The 22,205-nt window shown below is 53.4% G+C and overlaps 2 protein-coding genes across 2 annotated transcripts in view; one reads left to right on the top strand and one right to left on the bottom strand.

Moving 5' to 3' along the window:
• BNIP1 (BCL2 interacting protein 1) overlaps positions 1-22,205 on the top strand; it is a 213,849-nt gene that overhangs the window by 15,768 nt on the left and 175,876 nt on the right. The gene's annotated exons all lie outside the window — the stretch shown is intronic.
• On the bottom strand, positions 6,582-12,295 carry NKX2-5 (NK2 homeobox 5). The gene is made up of 2 exons (XM_083798721.1): positions 11,876-12,295; positions 6,582-11,156 (listed from the first exon to the last, which is right to left on the bottom strand). The coding sequence occupies exons 1-2, from the start codon at positions 12,153-12,155 to the stop codon at positions 10,549-10,551; spliced, it is 888 nt and encodes a 295-aa protein (XP_083654847.1). The 5' UTR covers positions 12,156-12,295; the 3' UTR covers positions 6,582-10,548.

The following is a 22,205-nucleotide window of genomic DNA, read 5'->3' as shown; positions in this document are numbered from 1 at the left end:
CGCTGCTTTTTAAAATTAGAACTCGCTCTGACGGCCGCAGGGAGAGGAGCCGTGATAAAGGGATTGAGCATCGTGCTGTGCGGTAACTGCCGGCCCTGGGTGCTTGAGCTGCAGGAACACTGAGCCACCACTGCTGGAAAAGCTTGCCTGCTCCTTGGCTGCAGGGCTTGTGATCGCACCCGACTGGTGTCAAATGCTTTGGAAAACTTTAGCATCAGCCTTCGCTGAGGAGCAGGAAATTATTTTCCTGTATCTGCCACACCTCGTGTAACAGCTTTTCCAACTGCAAAGTAATTACGTTCCCAAAAGTATTTCTTGAATCAGGCATAACCCAGGACTGCTAGGGAAATAATGTGACCAAAAAGGACTGTGTTTACACAGTCTTTCATCTTGTGTAAGCCAAAGATATCCCAATTTAAGCTGAAACAAATGCCCTTATTCCGAATGGGTTGTTTTCACCTTTTTTATATGTTTGGCCACCGAGGCTTACAGGAAACTAACATTTTGGCATCACCTGTTGCTCTGGCTGTGTCTGTGGGTGCTTGCTGGGCGGTTGCTCTACCTTATCTGGTTACGTCTGTGATATCTGCAAATAAGTTATGTGGTATTCTCATCCCCCTGAGGATTTATGGTGACCCCTCGGGGACCTTAATCGTTGGATCAGTACCCTTCTGACACCTGTAGATCAACATAAACTTGACCCTTGGTCTTGACAAATCTATCACCGCAATGCCCTTTTTTTTTTTTTTTTTTAAGCATCCCCATTGCTGGGAGCTGGACGGAAGCGATGATGGTGGCGGGGAAGCCCTGCACCCGTCTCAAGGTCAGAAGTCAAAATGATAAAGAGTGGGTCTGTGGTACCCGGGCGTAGCCATGGGGGAGCCTTCAGGGAAGGCTCCTCTGGGCTTGTGGGGTGCAGCCAGCCCCCCGGTGGGGCTCAGCGAGCTGCTGGCCCTGTGGGGCGTCCCGTGGCCTGGGGAAAGCCAGCTCTGAGCCCTGCATGTGCTCACAGGTGTGTTTTCCTGTTGCCCTGTTAGAGCTGGCTGGTGGCTGGAGGAAGAGCTCTGTAAAACGCCGTGTTCGGTGAAAGCTGTTTCCCCTTCTAGGGGTCTTGCTGATAAGATGGGATGTGCTGCCTTAAAAAGCTGCTGGTTGTGCTCATCCTATCTTTAGCTCGGGTCATCAAAAAGTGTTTTCTCTTTTTGAAAAGTCAGTTCCTCTTCGTGCAAGGCTTCCCTACGCTCGCCCCCAGCCCCATCCATTTTTCCATCCATTTAGCATGCAAGTTAATCCCTGCTCCAAAGCAGAAATTTGTCTGTGTCTTTTCGGGCTGCCCGTGTTCAGTAGGCAATGGAGGACCTTGTTCCTCACCTGAACCGTCTGCCGCTGTTTGCAGCACCGTACGTGAGGTTAGATGACCCCCACAAGATTCTGCATGGAGTGTTAGGGCTAGAATTTAAATAGGGTCTTCCCAATTTCAAGATCTCACCAACTTTGAGCTTACTGGAGAAAAAAAAGCAAGACCACAAGAAGTGTGCATGCTACATAACAGGTATAAATAAGGAGCACCCCGCACAACAGCTAATCACTGCAAGACTATTTTCAGAGTGATTATTTGTTACCCCTGAAAGTTTTCCACAACGTGTCAGTGACTCAAATTCTGAAGTTGTTTCCTTTCTTAAGGAAAAATAATATAAAATTCCTGTAACCCACACTGTTTTCTCAACTGATTCTGAATCTCCTCTAAATAGTTTTATTTTCCCTCGGAAGGTGGGTGTCGTACTGGTATCCTGCTTGATACAACAGGAATGGCATCAAGATGTGTTTGTAGAAGATGACGCTCTTCAACTGACGTACAATCTGCAAAATTTATTTCATCTAAATGGTATTTTACCAGGAAAAAAAAAAGAAGACTGTAAGTGGGGAACTAATTGCTTGAATGGCCTCTCGAGTCCCAGCCACCTGTACCTCAGCCTAAACTTGACTCCTGTCACTTATGCTCTTTAAGTGTGTCCCGTTGACTTCGGGATGAAAGGACTGAGTAGAGCTAATGAGTGCCAACGTCTTGATTTTTGGCTGCAGTTGGGAACAGCTGCGCGTAGGGAAGGAACCTGCCCAGCAAATGAAAGGAATGGCCATCTGGGAGGCAGGGGGAGGAGGAGATAGGAGGCATTTCCTTCTGCTCTGCAGTTAGTCAGGCTCTCTGCCTTTCAGGACAAATCTTGGAGGGCCAGCTTGGCTTTCTGCAGAAGAAAGAATCTTTAAATACGTTAATTTTGCATTTGTAGTAAGGGTGTGTCTTACTACCGGGGGCAAATAATTGCCTGACTCTTAGAAACCTCTCTTCTGTTTTGGTTTTACGCTGAGATTTGAATGGATCTACCCCCAATTTACCTTTTTACCTGAGACAAGTTGAGCATAATGATATTGACCCTCACCTGAAGAGTGTCTTGTGTCACCACAACTCTGACTGTGGCTTTTCTGTGCTGCAAAGCTGAAAAAGTTACTCAAACTTAAGCTTGAATCTGAATTACGTGACACTTAGGAACATGTCTGTATTCAGCCTTTGCTTTGGTAGCCTATTTGCTCTGTCTTAAGCTTTTAAGGCCAAAACTCTTGATGGTCCAGCATGGTATTTTCCTCATTATGATTTCTTGTCCCTTCTCTGAGTAAATAAAAGAGCAGGATGATACCTACTACCCAACATAGCTATCCTTGCAACAAGGCTTGTGTAACTCCTGTCGTGACCAAGAAGCCCAGCAAATCTAAGGTATTGGAGGATAAACCTTCTGTATCATGGTAATGATGGGTGTATGTATTTATGAATTGTAGAAAGGTGGAGTAAGGGTAACACTGAAGCTTGTGTACAACAGGGATCCAAACCATAGAACTGTCATCCTCTGCGGAACAATGAGGGAAGCTCTGGGTGTGTAAAAAGGAAGGGGGGAAAAACGCCAACATTTCTACTTACCAACGTTTTTGTGGAATGTAAAAATAAGTTTGGCACCAAGCTAATTCTTTTGTTCAGAAATGTTCACTCCACCAGAGCTTAGCCACTGGTTCAGGAGCTGTGGTGTTAAAATTTGGGGGTTTGCCTCTAACTCTGGTCTGAGTGATTTGAGTTAAATCCCCCCTAACCCTGATGTGCCATCTCAGCAACGTGTAAATGGTGATCCCAGTAGTTTGCAGGGCGGGTGGTGCTCAGCTGAGTAACACTGGGGTGTGTAGTGGTTTAAAATGCCACGTTAAAAGAACTGAAGCAGTACTGATTATTGGTTTCTAATGGGTTCTAAAATGATGCTTGTTGGCTGTAGCTGTCGGCTCTTGTGGGTGCCCCGCTGATCCCCCCCATGCAGCATGGATTGCTGCTGCACAGGTTGGTTTCAGCATGTGTAATCTGGACCTGCACGGCCAAAAGGCATCCGTCATCTCCTGCTGTGACCTTGTACCACCTGTCTGTCCCATGCAAGGCCAGCAATTAAAACGTAAGGTAATGAAGACAGCAAGACATGAAAGGGCTTTTCACTAGATGATCAAAGGGGTAGAGTGCAGTGTTTTCACAACCAGTATATTGAGACCAATAGGACTAGAAATGTTGTTGGGAAAGAAACTAAAGATATTTGGAAAGTAACCTACAAACATCCCTGTTTTGGTGTGCTGCACTAGATGTAGTTTCCCTGTGCTCTTATTTTATTTTGTGGGAAAAGCATCAAGTACTCATTTCCACCTTGCTACCTGGGGAATAATCCCTGTGTGTATAAAAATGAAATGCTATAATATTAGTGCTGAGGACTGCCTAGGGAAACTTGGTTTCCAGTTCTAATGCCTCATTATATGAAGTCATTTAAATTTAAATTCTCAAGGAGAAATACCAATGGGCTGTAAATTGGTGTCTCAGGCCTGGCTCTCGGTGCTGCTGCAGACCAGCAGCTCTTGTGGATTTTTTTTTTATGTGCATCTAAAAGGAGAAATTAGCCCAAGGTCCCAGACAGGCATGCTGATGCCTGTGAGTGGTGGGAGAGAGATACTGCAGAACATCTCTTTTTATAGCAGCAATTCAGCTTTCCTGTTTTAAGAACTATGAGTGAGTAAAGCAAATTTTCAGCATTGCTCTAAAGGGGCTGTCCATAAAGATGTCAGCAAGGAGCTGTGTTCCCTGTGGGGGGGTCTTTGTACATTTAGTGGTGACAGCACAGGACTCTTGCAATACCCATGGATGTGCAGCGTGTGGATTACTTCCCGGGCATGCAACTGGAAAGAAAAACCCAGATATGCACCATACCCCAGCGCATGTATAACAACCGCCCTAGCCCTCATAACCAGAAACAAACAGCAGCAGGATGCTAGAGCCTCAGCATGGGAGGATGCCAGAAATGCAGCCGGGTGTCAGCGTGTCCCTCCGCTTCCACTCTGAGCCTCGCGTGCTGCCTGTGCTGGTATGAGGACCTTCAGCGGGATTAACCACGGCCGTAAAGTGAAGTGTGTGTACTTGTGGGGTGGATCTGGACCTGTCCCTGTGGTGGTGAGGGAAGCGGCAGCTGACACTGCACAATGCATAAAGCAGCACACGGAACCTCAAGTCAACCAAGATTTATGTTTTCCTTCCCAGAAATAGCATAAATCATCCCATTGACATCATTAGAACTGACTTGCTGAAGCCAGGCAGTACAAATTTGTTCTAGTCTTTTGCTACTTAAAAATATAAAAAACTTACTTATTTGACTGAAGCACTCTTTTTGGGGGGTGGTGGTGGTGGCGGCCTGTTTTTTAACAGCTTCTCTTGATGACAGCCAGCCAGAACTGTGCACATGTTTGTGTGCTGCACCTCCACTGACTGCAAGGACTGCTTTGAAAGCAGCTTTTATTTCTCACAGATAGTAAGGGGTACAGAAAATCCTGGCCAGGAAGATGGGATCTGGGGGGCAATTTTTAGGAGCCAGTCCTGTGACTTATTCAAAGCCTGTGCTGGAGAACAATGCAATCTATTTAGGAAACGTCTGCAGTGCTAAAATAAACTATGGTTATATTCTTGCAGCAGCAGAGTGCACCAAATCCTAGTCCCAATATGCAGAACACCTATAAAATATTTCTGAGAGGAGGTGTTTTTAACCCTGAAAATTAGTCATCTGCTAAACAACCAGATTTCTTGGATCTAGGACCAAAACTCCTTTTTTTTTTTTAAAAAAGACTTAAAAATGTTTTTTCCTAATACATAATAGATCATTTCATACAATTTGAAGTGCTGGACAAACTTACTTTTCTTTTCCTTCTTGGGCCTGTTAACTCTTGACCTTACCCACTCTACAGTAGCATCATTCATGCTTGTTTCTCCTTCAGCCTCGCCATCTCCACAAATAGCGATTTAGTTCCAGGACGTCTCCCCAAGACCAATAAATGCTATCCAAACCTAAGGAATAAAATCGCTTTGGCCGCGAGGAGATTCTGCCCCTTCGCGAGTTGATTTTTCTTTTTGGGCAACTTCTTTTTCCAGCACATCAAACTGGGCAAGCATCGAGCGCTCGCTGCAGGCCCCGGGGGTGAGCGCTGCACTTGTGTGGCCCCCGCTTTGTGTAGGTGCAGGGGTCTGCCTGCGCTGACCCGTTTGAAAATGGGGTGCCTCCGCCTGTAATGGAGCTGGGAAAACCGCACGGGTCTCCTGACGTGCAGACCTGTGTTTTAGCCATTAGCCAGTGCTGCTTTGTTGACACCAAACAAATGTTATTTTAAGCAGGGATGACTTAACAACTGTTTTATGGTCTTGGTGGAGTCAGTGCATCAGTCGTTCAGCACAGAGCTGGTTTAAGTGTGCCCTGCTTTGCTTTTCTGGATTCTCATCTCTCTTCATGGGTTTCTGTCATCTTTTCCTTTTGCTCATGTTCAGGAAAGTTTATTTTTTGTCTTATTCTGTATCTTAGTGTATTTATCAGGGCTCCATTTACACTGTTTGTATGTGATCTGCGGTTACAGCAATTCTTTCACACAAAGACAATGAAGCTCATCTATTATTTTTTACTTTTTTTTAATACTGATTTCAGCCAGCCCGTAGGCTCTAATATGCATTTCAGGCAACAGCCTGGGGCAAGCGTATGCAGTAGTGTGATGGCAATGGCAGAGATGCTTTAAAGCTGGTTGGTTAGCTGAGGGACAGCTGTACAACCTTCACTGTGGTGAGAACCAACACCAACCTAGTTCAGTCGGTGCCGCTGGAGATACTCTTCTGCTCAGTGCCTTCTGAGGACTAACCGATGAGCTGCGGTGGGAAGGGAGGAGAGGGGACTTTGAGATCCTTAAAGATCCTGTGTTGGTATCCAGAAAGGAAAAAAATCAGCGTGGGTCAATGCATGGCCCGAGAAGTGGAGGAAGCAGTAATGATGAGACCGCTGTTGGAGGCTGGATTGAAGTTTGTTCTAAAATAACAAAGCAATGTGTTTTGAGAGAGGGGGGGGAAAAACACCACAGTTCCCTGTGGCATGGAAGTGAACTAGGAAGAAGTTAGGGAAGGCCTCGTCTCTGAAGGAGGCTTTCTTAGTGAACGATGCTCTGCAGAGGCAGTGTTACAAATGACTGCAGGAGACAGGTAATGATTTGCAAGTAATTTATTCCGTGTCGCTTTGCTAAACCTTGATTAATTAACTTCCACAAATGTATTGCCGGAGCTTGGTCTCCTGTTGGGAGAAGTCTCCATTTCCCTCTCTCTCTGCATAAAAATGTAGCACGAAGCTGATATTGTAGTAAATCAAGCACCCAGGAATGAAAGATCAGCCTCCAGTCTGAAAGCTCCCAGTCTCCTTTCCTCACTCTGGAGACAATGAGGAATAGCATTTTAAAGGTGTTGATTCTTCTTAATAATCCCCACTAACAAGAAATCACTTACTGCTGATATTGATCTAAACTGTTGTCAGTGAGATGAATTAGGAGCAGGGGCAGGGGAGAGAGGGCTGTTGATCTGTTGTTTTCCTGCCGGGCTCCTCCAGCACACTTTGGCTGATTCCTGCCAGGACCAAACCTTGTTTTGTGACTCCACGGAGTAACTTTGTGTGAAAGCTCCCAGAACTCAAGGAATAAGATTCTGGCCGCAGATGCACTATAGGAATAGTAGGGGTGTTATTTAGGAAAAACAATTACCTCAATTTCTAGAAAACTGCCAGAGACAAGGGATTTGGTATCAGTCCCTTACAGCTGACATGTTTATTTGTTATTTTTGTTCCTTTACAAGTTGTATGAATTCCAGATAGTTTGTGTAAACCCACAGTACACAATATGTCTGAAGAGAAGTGGTGCTGAGCTGCACTCCCGTTACCTTCGGGTGGAGCTGGGGGCACTGAGTTCTTCTAAATAAAGCTGGCCTAGAACGGGGGGAGGGGGAAATGCCGGTGCCAGACCGCGCAATTCAAAAAAGCTGAGGAAAGGGCACTGAGATCAGATCCAGGTACAAGGATTATTAAAAACCTCTGTCCTTCACCCCCTAGCATGCCCCGAAACACTGAGAGGATCTCTGATTTCAGGCTCCCTAGGGAAACATTCATACCCTGTGCTTCCCTCTGGAACGATGCTTTCTAAGCATATATATGTATTTTTTTTTCATATTGCTCCAAAGACCTGGAACCCTTCACGCTCAGGCAGAGACATGTCAGGTTTGATGTGTTCAGTTTTTGTAAGCAGTTGAGAGGACTGGACTTGTGTGAGGGCATGCTGTGATGTGTGCCGACAGCCTCGGTGCCTTCAAAATCCCGGGGAAACCTTTGTCCACCACTCAGCCCTGTTGGCCACACCGGCTCTGGAGGCTGCTCTTGCAGGAGGCGAGCCAGACCCGACAGAGCAGAACTAGCAGCGATGGGGTGCTTGAACACATGAACACTGTGAGTGCCCTGTGGCTGAAATCAGCATGTTGGGGGTTAATTCCTAATGAGCATTAATTCTATCCAGCTTCCCCCATATCCACCTAACGAGAGGTCTTTAACCATGCCTTGCTCTGCGGCTGCTGGAGCAGGGCTGCGCTGCTGTGCTCGCCTTCAGCCAGCTGCTGCTCTGTCCTCTGCCTGCACCGTGTTCAGAGCTGGCTCCAAAGCTCCGGCTGCCGTTCCAGGGCCCCGTCTTATCCTGCCGTGCATCTGCTCGTGATGCAATTCCCGCGGGGATGGGGAAGCGTGGGGAGGAGAGGAGCGTGTGAGGGGCTGCGCATCCATCCCGTGCAAGAATGAGCACGGGGCAGTCCTGGAAGCTGGACCTTGAAAGTGGTGTCCAGAACTGCCCTGCAGAGTAACGGCAGGCCAGATCCCAGCGGACGGCTGGATTCCCTGATAGCTGCGCTGCTGAGATAGGACGGGGGGAAAATAAATTTGAAGAAACGACCACATGTGAGGAAGGGGAAAAGATGTCTGGACTATGTGGAAGTGAGAGGGGTGCTGTAGACCACTTCATAAAGGGCCAGCCTCTGAACAGCAGAGAGTCACATCTTAGCTGATCTCAATGCTTTCCCTCATGTTAACTCGGGACTTGTCCTCATCGCCTGGGGGCTCCCTGTCAGCTCTGATCCTGGCCAAGCCCTGCAGCAGCAGGCTCTGACTGCAGACGATGCCAGCAGTCTTGAGCCAGGCAGTAACGCTGTGTGTGCCCTATCGATAACTGAGGCACGGAACTGCCAGTGCCCCACGGCATGGCAGAGTTTAAACCTGGCTCCCTCCCGTGCTCCCTCCCTGTGGCTCTCAGGAAAGCAAACACCTCGGCTCTTCGAGCAGGCTCTTCTCTGGCTACCCTGCCGTCTCTCAGCCACCTGCTGAAGTCTGAGAGTCCCTCTGCCCCACAGACTGTGTGCGAAGAAGGCCAAAGTTAAGGTGCAGCCAGCGATCCTGGGACAGGAGAGGTTTCGTGCAGAAGTAGCCCTTTCCTCCCGGGCTGCACCGCTCTGGGGCTGGCCCCAGCTCCTGCACGTTCAGGGGTAGGCAGCCGTGTGTCCGTGCTTCGGACCCTGCAGCCTGGCCCCCTTTGCCGTAACAAGCCCAGTGTCCCCCTGCTGGGTAAGTGTCCCCGAGGCAGGCTGGCCTAAGGGGGCACAGCCCCCTTTGCACAGCCCCTGCAGGTGGCTGTGCCCCGTGTGGCATTAGGGGCTCCGCGAGCAGCACCCAGGGCTCGTCTGCCCCTTGCAGAGACCAGGAGGAGGTGGGAGCTCCTCGCCTGTGCCATCCTGCCTCGGGGGGTGTGGGGTTGGTCCCTTTGGGAAGGAGGGACAGAGGCTGCAGAAGGCTTCCATTCACCAGCAGCCTTTCATCCCATGTCCCAGGGCCACAGCCACCCTGTCTCCATCCCTGTTTACTGATGGGGCCGATAGGGCCAGGACAGGAGAGGTTGCAGGTTCCCCTAATCGCCTTATCACCGGGCCGGACAATCTCAGACACTCAGAGGATGTTTTGACTGCGCCGAATTACAATGTTTGTTGTTTCTCACTCCCAATAATTGACATTTGATAGCGACTACTGTAAAGGCGGCCGAGGGGCTGGGGCTGAGCCAGGAGAGAGGCAGGGGGCCCTTCCCCTCCGGCAGCCCCCGAGCCCTGTGGTTTAGGGCTTGGGCTGTTTCCCCCCCTCCCCTCCTTGCGCTGCCTTTCTGTGCGAGGAAGAACTCAGCCCCCCCAGAGCCTCCCAGCGATGGGATCCGGCCGGGAGATGGAGGGGGGGGGACAGCAGTCCTGCCCGGGCTGGGGCTTCCAAAGCAGGTTGAAAAATTATTTTTAAAAGACATTAAAAATACAAGCACGGTTTGCACTTACCAATGCGGAAATCGCGGAAATTTAGGGAGGGCTAAAAGGGGGGGTGGCAGCAGGGGGGAGCCCTGGGGGGGCCTTGGCCGTGCAATGAAGGCGGGGGACGCGCAATGAAAGCCACTCTCTTTAATGACAACTCGCTGATCTCCGTCAGCTGCTACAGCAAAGGGAAAGGCGGCGGGACGAGGAGAGGACAGTGCATTTCGGTACTAACGGACGTTTTAGTGCATAACTCTACAGGGACCGGGGGGTCGGGGGGGCCTTGTTCCCCAGGGGGGCTGACCACGGCTGTGCGCTGACGAGATCCCCATCAGCTGCCTGGTGAGGGGCAGCCCGGGGGGGCGCTGAGCTGGCTGGGCAGCAGTGACCGTACGGGAAGTGCAAAACTTAAACGTGGATCTCAATAATAATTAGTATAAGAGTAAAAAAAAAAAAAAAAATAATTATGGGTTGTAGGGCTTGGCTCGCTGTTGTTCGGTTAGTGGGAAGAAGGCAAGCAAAACGAGCGGCTGTTTTGTAGGAAGGAAGGGGAGGAATTACCGGGACGAAGACCCCGCTGGAAGCAGGGAGCCAGAAGGGTCCGGCACGGCCTGGGGTGGGAGCAGCCCCCCGGTGCCAGCTCCAAACACCGGAGGCCTCCCCATGGAGATGGGTGCCAGGCTCCTGAGCTCCGGCGGGATGCTCCAGTGACCCGTCCTCGTCCCCCCGCAGCCCCCAAGTGTCCCGAGAGCGGCTCCCAGGCGCGGCCGAGGCCCCCCCCCGGTGTGGGGTTCCCCTGTGGGGCCGCCCTACCAGGCTCGGATCCCGTGCAACGTGGAGATGCCCGCGTTCCCCTGCGGGATGGGTGTCTGCACCGAATTCAAGTCCCCCACGCTGAAGTTCATGAAGTTGTTGCCGGCCGCCGAGGGCTGCATGGGCTGCACGGAGGGGTAGTTGCAGTTGTAGTTGGCGTTGCAGGCGGGGCTGTTGTAGTTGGGGTACGCGGGGTAGGCGTTGTAGCTATAGGGGTTAATGCTGACGTTGTAGGGCGAGCTGTAGGGAGAAGACTCCCCCAGGCAGGGCTTCCCGTCCCGCACCAGCACCGGCACGGCTATCCGCCGGGGCGGCGGGATCCCCACCATCTCGAGGGTCTGATCCTGTCTCTGCCTTTTGCATTTATACCTTCTATTCTGGAACCAAATTTTCACCTGGGTGGAGGTGAGCTTTAGGACGTTGGCTAGATGGTCTCTTTCGGGAGCCGAGAGATATTTCTGCTGCTTGAACCTTCTCTCCAGTTCGTAGACTTGGGCCTGGGAAAAGAGGACGCGAGGTTTCCTCCTCTTCCTCTGTCTGGGGCGCTCGGGATCGTCCAGGTCTCTCTTCTCCTGCTCCAGGCTCTTGTGCAGGGAGCACAGCTCTGCAGCAAAACAAACGGGCAAAGGAAAAAGAGGGAAGGGGGGGAAAAAATAAAAAAAATAAAAATAAAAAAAAAAGAAGGGAAGAAGAGCGGTATTAAACAACCCGTGTGTACTGAGAAAGACCCTGCAGCGCCGTCTCTTCCCTCGGCCCCACTGCTGCTGGCCTGCTCTTGTGGCAGCGGCACTGTCTCAATCATGCTTGCTCAAGTCTCAAGTACCTCTTTAAGCAATTTGTCTTTATTATTATTATTATTGTTACTATTGTTATTATCATTATTATTCTTTTGTAAACAAGGAGGCTCCGCGCCGATTTTAGTCACGCTCGTCTCTGCCACGGCTTGGCTTTCTCGCACGTGCGCCCTTTATATCGAACCCCAGCTGCGGAGGTAGGCTCAGCAGAGCTATTAATTAGAAATAAAACTTGTTGCCTCATTTCTCTTCGGACGCGATGGAGGCCTCGGGTGTAACATTGTGCCTTTGCCTCCTGCTTCGGCAGCGAGCGTGGCTGTTGAGGGGCCAGGGGTCTGTCCCCTCCGAGGGGCTGCAGGGCCGGGGGGATGTCTGGAGGGGGGTATGGGGGATATGAGATGCTTCTCCTCCCCTCGCTTTGCTTCCCCCGAGCCCCTCGGCCGGGCAGCAGCGGGCAGCCGAGGCCGGTCGCGGTGCCTCCCGCAGCCTCCCCGCACCATCCCCGCAGCGCCTGGCCGCTCGCCTTTACCTTTCTTATCCGCCTTGGGGTCCTTGGCCGAGTCCATCTCCGCGTAGCTCTTAACGTAGTAAGGGCTGGGGAAGGCCGCCTTGCCCGGGGGAGGCTCGGGCAGCTCCTCCCGCAGGTCGGGCAGGCCGGGGGGCTCGGTGCCGAAGGCCTCCTGCTTGAAGGCGGCCAGCATGCAGGAGGGCGACGGCAGCTCCATGGGGGCCAGGCCGCTCTGGTGCTGCTCCAGGTTCAAAATATCCTTGACCGAGAAAGGGGTCGTCGTCACAGGGCTAGGAAACATGGCAGAGGAGAGCGGGGCAGCGGCCGGAGCCCGGGGTCATGGAAAAGGAGGCGAGGAGCAGCCGAGGAGGAGCGGCGGTGGAGCTCGCTGAGGGGGCACATAGCATCCCCGCCAGCAGCCTCGCCTTGTGCACTGCAGGCAGGTAGGAGCGGACCATAAGGGATTGGAAGGAGGGACTAGGCACTTTTTGGGTGACTTTAGCTTTCTATTGGCCAACATTGCGGTGATGGTATGAGAGATGCAAAGTTGCATGTCACCTAATATAGTAATACATCTCCAAAACATCCCCGCTCGTTTAAAGGGGCGGCACTGTATTTATCCAGCTTTCCCCGCCGAGTTTGTTGATCCATTTAGAAAAAAAAAAAAAAAAATCCAGAATGGCCTAATGTGTACAAAGCCCCTATCTGATGCCATCTATCATACAGTCAGATTAAATAAACAGGCCGGGAGGAAACCATCAACCAAATATGTGCTGATTTCATTTTTTTTTTTTTTTTGAACGAAGGAACGGAGGTTTCGTTTTTAGCATTCTGCAGTATCCGAGCGCAGGAACCAGAAAACGGGAGGTCACTGTTGTGCGAAGGGGAAATCCGTGCTTAGGGTTCACACGCCTGCAAAAGCCAGCTGACGGAGAGCGACCCTCGGGCTCTGGAGGCCGGAACGAGGGGTGTTTTTTTTTTTTCCGCCGTTGTTCATAAAGCTTTCAGCCCCCAAACCAACATTATTTTTTTAAAAAAACGCTGCTAGTGCCAGCGTTTGAAAACACGGGGCCAGGGGCCGAGGGAGCAGCAAACCTCGCCGTGTCCCCAGCAGCCGGGGGCGAGCCCCGGGGGCGTTGCGGCTCTTTCTTGGCTTAGGGGTGGGAGGAAAAAAAAAAAAAATAATCCCCCTTGAACGGCTTCTTTGGTGCGGGCTGCCCGGCTCCGGGAGGCTCCGAGCCCTGCGGGGCAGGGGGAGCGGAGGCCGGGGAGCGAGCGGCGGAGCCCCCGTGGATGCGGTGAGTTGGGGAGCCCTCGGCCGTGCCCTGCCGGGGAGGCTGCGGCTCGCAGGCGGCCGCCGAGGGGCAATTTGTAGGGTTTGTCCCCGTTCTCCCGCCCTCAAAGCGTCCTCCTCCCGCACAACGGGGGAAAAAAGTCCTCCGAGGCGGGGAAAAACCAGGGCACCTGCCCGCAGCAGCCCTCCCTGGGCAGTTTTTCCCCTGCTTCTGCTGATTTTTCTCTCCCCACGGAGAGGTTTTGCGTTTTGGGGCAATTTGGTTAAGGATTTTTTTTAATTACTTTTTTTTTTTTTTTTTGCGGGCGATGCTGGGACTTTGGGGCCGGGGCTGCAGCAGCGCTTGCAACCTCGTTGCTGCAGCCTCCTGCTGCCGTCCTGGGAGCGGTTTTGTCGTGACTCGGATCCGGATTTTGCGCTGAATATTTCGGAGGCCCGAAATATTGCTATTTATCGAGGGAGGGAGGCGGCACGGCGGCCGTCCCGCTCCCGGCGGCTGCGCTTCCCCCGGGCTTCGCTGGGGAGCGAGGCCGGGGCAGCTCGGGGGGGATTTTCCTCGGCTGCAGGAAAAGGGGAGAAGCGCCCTGGGAAGGTGGAGGCAGCCTCGGCAGAGCCTCCCCTGTGCCTCGGCAGCCCCGCTCAGCCCCGGCCGGCTCCGTGGTGCACAGCCCGGCTGCCATCCCGACCCCGTCGTCTCCTTTCCGTTACCCTACAAGTTTATTGGGATAGGCTCGGTAAATACCAACGCAACGAAGCGGCCTCCATCTCCCCTAAAGAAAAACACAGCGGCGGCTGCAGGTCCGCCTGCCTTAGGGGCTGAGAAAACCGGCTCCAGCCCGGGGTGCTGGGGAGGCAAAACGCCCGTCCCGGCTCGGTCGCGGAGCTCGCCGAGTGGGGTGCAAAAGCCCCGGAGTCCCACTCGCCGAGTGGGGTGCCTGCCCCGGAGTCCCCTCCCCAACCTGCTGAGCCCCCGGGGAAGCGGCTCCGACCCCGGCGGGGTCCGGCCCCGGCCGCCCCCCGGCCCGCAGCGCATCCCCAGCGGGGCGTCCGCGGGGAGGAAGAGGAGGAGAGAGGAAGAGGAGCGGAGAGCCGCCGGCCACCAACCGGCCCTGAAGCGAGGCCTGGAGGGCTGGAATCACCCGGCGGCTCCCGATCGATGTGGGCCCGGCTGCAGAGGGTGGAAGTGATTAATTGAACGATAAGCCGCAGCTATCATTTGGAATGTCATTAATGCGTCGGGGAGACATTCATTGGAGACAGACAGCGTTATCTCCGCTTTATCTTCAACAATGCATCACTTTTAATACTGCAGTTTAGAAACAAATGGGGGCTTTAGCCTTAGCCCTTCTCTGCGTGTTTATATTTTTGGAAGAATCACAACTAGTGGGAGTCCCGGGCTCGGCCCCCTGATAAATGAACATTAGCACTTTTTAGAACTACTGTATCAACAAAAAGAGCTGCAGGGCCGCAATAATTGGTGAAAAAGCAAACACTCCGCAAAGAGAGGCCAGGTCTGCTCTGTGTCCGGCTGATTGATGAATAAGTCCCTGACACACAGCAGCTCACGGACTTTCCGGGTCGGGGCTCGCCACCCGCTCCCCCCCCTGCCCCTCTCCCCGGTGCTCTCCAGCTCGCTGCTCCGAGACCCGGCTCCGTTTTCGTGGCGGAGCGGAGGGGCCGAGGCTCGCCCCGACAGCCGGGGCTGGCTGCGGGCACCTCGCACCGCCGTCGTTTATGGCCCCGCCGACTGGGCTCCGCACCCTGCAGGCGCCTCGGCTCCGGTGTCCCCGGGGCTGGCACCCATGGGACCCCCTGGCCCTCAGCGGGAGGGTGCTGGGACCCCGGGGGGCGCCGGGCATCACCGGTGCCCGGCCCCCCCGAGCTGTCCCGCACCGTTCCTGCGGTGCTTTGGGGTCGCTTTGGATTGCTCCGGGCTGAGCCTGGCCCCCGCGCCCCTCTGATTTCCGCACCCCTCGTTGCTTCTTCCCGCGCTTGTTAAATGAAATTCGTTTAAATATACGGGTATGGATATAGAGAGAGACCTTTTCTCGCTGAAAACAAACAAACAAAAAATCCACGCAATTAGCCCCGGAGAGCACATCCTCCCTCCCCCCGAGCTTTCGACACCTCGGACTGTTTAGAGAGCGAGCTGGGGCCTTTTAAAAAGTTTTCCTCTTAATGCCAGCCGGTTAAGACGTCCAGGGCCCCCTCCCGCTCTAATTCCCGGCTATCTCCCAGGACTCTGTTTATACCTCGCCGGTAAACGCCGGGTTTTGAAACCTTGTCACTAATTGAGTGCTAACACTTCAGGTGCTATAGATTTGTTAAGAGCCAGTAGTCCCGAAATAGCCTATTAGGGTTTCGTTGCGCGACCTGGTGCCAATCTCCCAGTTCCCCATGGGAGCCGCTGGGACCTCGGCACCCCCCGGGGCTGCCCCGGCTTGGGGAAGGGGTCGCTTCGCCCCTCCGCCTTTCTGCGGGGAAATGCGGCTTCGGAGCTGTCCAGGCGCTTCGCTCTGCCGCACCTAAAATCGCCTCCTCTCCTCGCTCTGATTTTTTTTTCCCTCGTTTTTTGCCGTAACGAAGCGCGCTTTTGCCCGCCGAGCTGCTGGCGGGGAGAGCGGCCCCGGCTTCCAGCGCCTCATCCAGGCCATGGAACAAGGGGAAAAAAGAAAAAGGGGGGTGGGAGAATTTTGACCTTGACGCCCAGGGCAGAGACAAGGGCCCTTGGCGAGGGGCCGGGGCTCGCTGCGGCATCCCGGGGCTGCAGCCGTGCGCTCCGGGCGGCCGCGGGACCTGGCCGGAAAGCACCGCAGAGCCGCCCGGCTTCTTCATCCCTTCGTTTCGGGGCGATTTCCGCAAAAACCAGGCTAAAAGCAGCGCGCTCGGGGGGGTTTTGGGAGGCGCCCCCGTGGGAGCAGCGCCGGGCGGGGGGCTCGGTGGCCGCTCTTCTCTTCTTCTCCGCCGCTGACCCGGGCAGGGGGACTCCGGGACAGCAAAACGTATCCGTGGCTTTTCCCCTGCTGCCCTCGCTGGGCTCCGTGCCTGGAATCTGACAATTAGGCTGGGTCCTGCCCCGCGGGCGCTGGAGGTGGGCTTTCTCCCCCCCGGCTGAAGGCTGGGAGCCCGTCAGATAAATCCAAGACTTTGCTTTTACCTCGCCTCTAACCTCTCTGCCCGGGCCGGGTTCGCTGGTGGAAGAGGGCGACCTGGGATTTCGCCTTCTTTCCCTTCCCAGCTCCTGGGCATTAACGCAGCGATCGCGGTCTTAATGCTGCCTCCGGTACGCGCCGCTCACCTGCGCTCGGGTAAAAGCTTAATTACAGTTAATTACAAAAGCGCCCGGTACGTTTCCCAGGGGAGCGCGAGCAGGGCAGAAGCAATGCGGTTGTTTTGGGGGCAGGAAAACCAAACGAAGAGACTTCACAAACGCAACAGCGGCTTGATCCGGGATGCGCCGGTGGCTGGTGATGGTCAAACCCGCTTTAAAAACGAAGGACCTCAAGGGCTGCCCCCGGAGCCTGCCCCGACCCCCGCGGGCTGCCCCCGGCGGAGCGCTTCCCAGGAAGGGGGGCAGCCTCAGGCCGGGAGGATTTCGGGGGGTTTGCAGCTCGTCTGTCCTCACGGCGCTTTCCAGAGGAGATCGAGGTCTGACCGCTCGGATGCTTCCCGCTAGCCATGCAAATCCCAGCCGGCTTGAATGCGCCGGGGGGACTGCTCCGGGCCAGGGCAGCGGGGTCCCGTTCTGACCCCCCACCGGGGCCGGTGCGCAGCCTGGAAGCGGGGAGGCACGGGTCGGAGGTGGGGAAGGAAAAGGAGTGGGATACATTTAATGTGAGTTGGTGTTTGGGCTTTATTTGGCCCCAAAGGGATTTCCACCTCCCCGCCCGGGGTGCAGCCTGGAGCCACCGACCCCCCGGGCGAGCCCCTGCCCTGTGCCGAGCCGGGGAGGGGGGAGGCTGGAGCCGGGCGAGGAAAATTACAGAGCCCTGACCCCCACCTCCGCTCCGGCGTCTCCCGGCGATGTCCCCTCGGGTCCTGCGAGGGCCCAGCCTGTGACCCACAACCGGAGAGGCGTGAAATCGGCTGCCGAAAGGCCAAGCGCCGGGGCGGGGGGGTCCCTGTCCCCGCCGAGCCTCCCCGCCGCCCTCCAGCAGCCGGCACCGGGCTCGGGGGCTCTGCTTTTCCTCCTTGTCCCAGCACCGGGAAGGCTTCCCCGGTCCTTACCGGGCACGGCTGAGCTGTCCCGGGGGGCGACACGGCCGGGCCGGGGCTCTCCGGTGCCCTGCGCCGTCCCCACCCGCCCTCGGGGGCTCCTGCGGAGAGCAGGAATGAATTAAAGTGTGAATTAAAAAAAAAAATATGTTAAATAAAAACGAAATAAACTCACGCTAACCCGGGACGCTTGTTTCCGCTCTCATTTTCTGCTTTACATTTAATTTTGCTTTTTCTCTCTTGCCCACCGGTGAGTTTTATAAAAGAGGCAAAAAGGGGCAAAAAAGGGCTCCCCGCACCTGCTCGGCGGGGCCCGGCTGCGGGATTTCTGCCCCCGGGAGCAGGAATAGGGGCAGGAGCAGGGGCAGGATCAGGCCCTCGCCCTCCAGCCGCTGTTTTTCCCGACTCGGGGGAAATAATCTGTCGGGCGCTTCCGCAGCTCCGGGCCGGTCGGTGTCTCCGGAGCCGAGGATCCCGGCACCGCTCCTCTCCCACGGGCCCTAAAACCGAAGCTCCGAGTCCTGCTGCGGCTTGGTCTGCAGAGAGAGGAAGGGCTGAGGAGCAGCTCGGGTAAAAACAAGGTAGATGGGGGAGAGAAAGCGGCAAACGGGCTGGCGGGCTAGGGGTTTTGCCAGCCCGAGGAACGTGCAATCGCTGAAGATAAAATATGCCGTTTTTCGAGAGCGCGAGAGAAACGAAAATCTTGTAAAACTTGTTTAGATTTTTAACTTCTTTTTTTTTTTAATCTGTGTAAAATTTCCAGGTTTCTTACGTCTTCGCAAATTTCTTTTTAAATTTCCGATGCTACTTGCATACCATTTATTTACCAATCGCGTAGTTACCATCGCATGCCCAAACCCATCTATTTTTTCCGTCTCCCTCTCTCCAATTCCCTCATAGCTGATTAACAAGGAATTAGCCCAGCGGCCGAGGGCAGGGCTCGGTGCGGGCGGCAGCCTCCCCGTGCAGCCCAACGCCGCCGAGCCCAGCCCGCAATTTTCCATTAAAAAAAAAAAAAAAAAAAAAAAACAGGAATAAGAATATCAAAATGAAACGCACGGAACGGTAAAACTTGCCCGTGAATTGATTTTCGGGGATGGGTTTTATTTCGTAAAGAAATGGCGGAGTTTTAAGTTTTGCCTGCTGGTGTTTTCTGATGGTTTCGCACGCCTGGCTCCCGGGGGGGTGGGGGGGGGGGCACTCCCGGATTTTAATCGCAGCGACCCTCTCGTGTCTGAAAGCTAAAATTAGCGAGAGGAGCCGGCAGGGGATGGGGCTTTTGGGAACGGGGGGATCCGACGGGAAGGGCGAATACCGGGGAGCCGCTCGGGGGGAGCCAGCGGCCCCCTTCAGTGCCAGTTTTGGAAGCGGGCAGGACAGCCGTGCTCCCCAACCCCTGCCGTGCTCCCCAACCCCTGCCGTGCTCCCCAACCCTTGCCGTGCTCCCCAACCCCTGCCGTGCTCCCCAACCCTTGCCGTGCTCCCCAACCCCTGCCGTGCTCAGTGCCTGCAGCCCGGGGCAGCACCTGCTGCAGCCCCAGGGACAGGGAGCACCGGGGGGGACACCCGGGGGCCCCGTTCGGGCCCTGTCTCCCCAGCCCTCCAGGGCAGCGAGCTTGGGAAAAAATCCCCGAGGAGGCAATGCAGCCTTCTGGGGCATCTTCGTGTTAAATATTAGAGCCAGAAAAGATCCTTTCTTCATATTTTTTTTTTTTTTTGGTCCCTGGCCCCTTGCAGTTTTTAATCCGCAGCCCTGATCGGAGCTCAAGAGGATATTTCCTCCTCCAGCGTTTCTCTGGGCAAAGAGGCACCACCAGATTTTTTCCGTAATGATGAAAACATCTGGCCGTCTCCGAGCTGTCAGGCTCTGCGTTGCTTCTTCCCAGATGCCGGCTGCCCCAGCGCAGCCCCTCCGTGCCCTGGCCACTCGCCTGGGCGCTGCACTCCCGACCTCCAGCTACGGCCCCCACATCCTCCTCGCTGCCTCTGCACGGGGTGCCCGAAACCTCCGGGACCCTCCTCGTGTTCAGAAACACTTTTTAGCCATAGCCCGGGGGAAAAAAAAAAAAATCTGTCCCAAAGTATTTTTGGAGGCTTTTTTCCTTCGCTGCGTCCAGAAGTTGTTTCCACCGCTGCCCCCGTGAATGTAGCTCAGGATTAGCTGCCCTGCGGCTTCCAGCCCTCCGGCTTGGCAGAGTCCATCCCGGGGACAGGGGCACCGCTGTGTTTTTAGCCAAAGCCCTTGTCTCCGCTCCTCATGCTGTCTGAACCAAACGTGCTTTGGTAAAAACGTGCCCTTGGTTTTGTGTGTGTCGGAGCTGGCATGTGCATCCGCTTTTAAGAAAAGTTAAAAGGCGATAAACCCCCAAAAGAGAATTAAGGAAATAGTAAGCGCTGATTCAGTAAGATCTTAAAGTGCTGGTTAAATTTTAAATATCTGGATTTTGAGGACCATTCATGTGCTTGAAGTATCATAACAGAACTGAGGCCCAAACTACGAATTCTGTTACACGGTGTAATTTAAAATAAAAAAAAATCATGAAACAGAGCCGCCTCTGGAAAATGAACAAAGGTACATCCAAGTGGAATGACTGAAAAAATAAATACTTTCTTAGGCCACAAGAAAACGCTCTGAAAGATGCATTTGGCTCCAGTCAGAGCAGCCCAAGCCCTATCTAGAGTGACTCTTAGAATTTCAGTATTTAAAAAGGAAAGGGGGGATGTCCTATGTTTAAAAATATGACTTTACTTAGTCCCAAAGAAGAATAAACAAAGCAAAGGCAAAAACCTAAATGCCTCTAGAGAAAAAAATGTGTTTAACCACAATTCTAAACTATCCTTTTCCTTCTCCCTCCCCGCTTTTTAAAAAATGGACAGATAACAGCCACATTCAAAACCATTGTGTCATATTCTAGCTTCTCTATTTTTGCTCTCGTTGATGCCAAGGTCCATAAAATAACAATAATATTTACAAAATATGAACCTGATCCAGTAGTTCACGTTCAGGCAGAGCTTTGCACTTAAGGTGATGGAGGCTGTGGCGAAACAGGGAGCAGAAAATCACCGTGCTTCTCCTGTCTTGGGAACTTTACAATTCTTCACGGGAGCAAAAGCTCGGCCAGACCGAGCCTTGGCTGTGTTCGTGCTGAGTTTCAGGTGCTGGGCAGGAGGTGGTGTGACTCCATGGTGGAGATCTGGGGGAAGCAGTGGAGGTCCATTTGCTTAGCTGACCCTCTCTCCTCATTCCCACCACATTTATTCAGAATGACTTGTTAGCATTAGCTGGATTAAAGTTCCAGGAGGATAAAATGTCCCACAATACAAATTTCTGTTCTACAGTTTGGTGTGTGTAAATGATGTTGGCTCTGTGCGCTTCTTTGCGATAAGCCCCAGAAGCCCTGGAGTAAATCTGCATCTTGAAATCTGCCCCTTACTTGGCTGGCTGCTGGGCTCACTCTCAACCAATTTTTATACAAATTCTGCAAGAAGTAAAAAAACAGGGTAAAAAGGCTGCTGAGCGAGCTGCAAAGTCGGGCACTCGGCACTCAGGATGCGACCCTCTGCTGCGTACGTTCACAATCAGCAATGGGCCTTTGGGGTTGATTTTAGCTTTGCTTCCCCCCCCCCACCCCAGCCTCTGCCTCCCAAAGCGCACAGGATGAACAGCGCTCGTGTATCAAGCAGCCACTCAATATTTAGTTTTATCCTTCCTGTTGAGCATGTGGCCCCAGGCCTTGCTCTGCAGCAAGCTGTTAGAGCTCGGAGGGAGAGCTTTTTGTCCCGTCTGTCATTTCAGGGGTGTCTGAGCGCTGTGGTACGGGCGGGTCCACCTTCATCATCCCACACGTGGGAGGAAACCAAGGAGGTGTTGGTTTTATTCCCTATCCCTACCGGAGATATTCCTTATTGCCCAGGGAATTTAAGGTGCAGAGGTGAAGGTAAAAAGCACCCACTGAGTTGGGGCACGCACTCTGAAGTAGCTGCAGTGTGACTGTAAGTAGTTTTTTGTTAAAAAATGCTACAATCTTCAAAGAATGTAGAAAGCACAGAGAAACTGGAGTTTAGCAGGGTGTATATCTAGGCCCACTTATGGTGATTCTCATGTAGGTGACGGAAACGCCTGTTTCTGTTACAGAGGCACAAGGACAAGACTTTTCCTACACGCAGAGGTGTGCCACGCTTTCTCAAAGCAAAGACCCCCAGGATTTTTGCCATGCATCATTTTCCAGCCTTGCTTTCCCCTGAGCTTTTCCAGAGCATTGTCGTTTTGGCTCAACTGAGAAAAATCCTTCAGCAAGTGAAAATAATGGAAATATGGGACAAGTCTTCGCGAGGCTCTGCCCAGAAGTTGCCACGGGGTTGTCAAGTGGCTGTCCCTCATTCTGTGGCCGAGTGCCACCTTGTGGGACCTGCAGCCCTGCCTGGGAGCCCCCAGGGCTGGCAGGGTTTGGGGGAAAACAGGGTGTTTGTGGGTCCCCAGGGTGTGGGTGGCATCGGGAGCAGAAGCCTCTCGCTGCTGCCTGAGATGCTGGGCTTCCTCGGGAGCACTGAACAATAACTGGAGGATAACCTCGGGGCATGAAATCGGAAAAAGCCCAAAGCAGAGCAGAATGTAACGCGGCCCACAACAGCCATGTCGTTCGTGTCTTTGTCTCAGCGAGGGCAGATTTTATCAGCAGCCATCCAGCACAGGGATGAAATGCTGTCTCCAGATGATGAGCTTGGAAAGCTTGTGTGCATGAAAAGACATCAGGGGAAAAAAAAAAAAAAAAAGGTTCTTTAGGGAAGTGCTTTGAACTGATCATTTGCAAAACTGTCCTACTCAGACACTTTTTGGGGGGT

This window comes from Anser anser (genome assembly GCF_964211835.1).
Source record: "Anser anser genome assembly, chromosome: 14".
Lineage (NCBI taxonomy): Eukaryota > Metazoa > Chordata > Aves > Anseriformes > Anatidae > Anser > Anser anser.
This window is presented reverse-complemented; position numbering and strand designations above follow the sequence as displayed.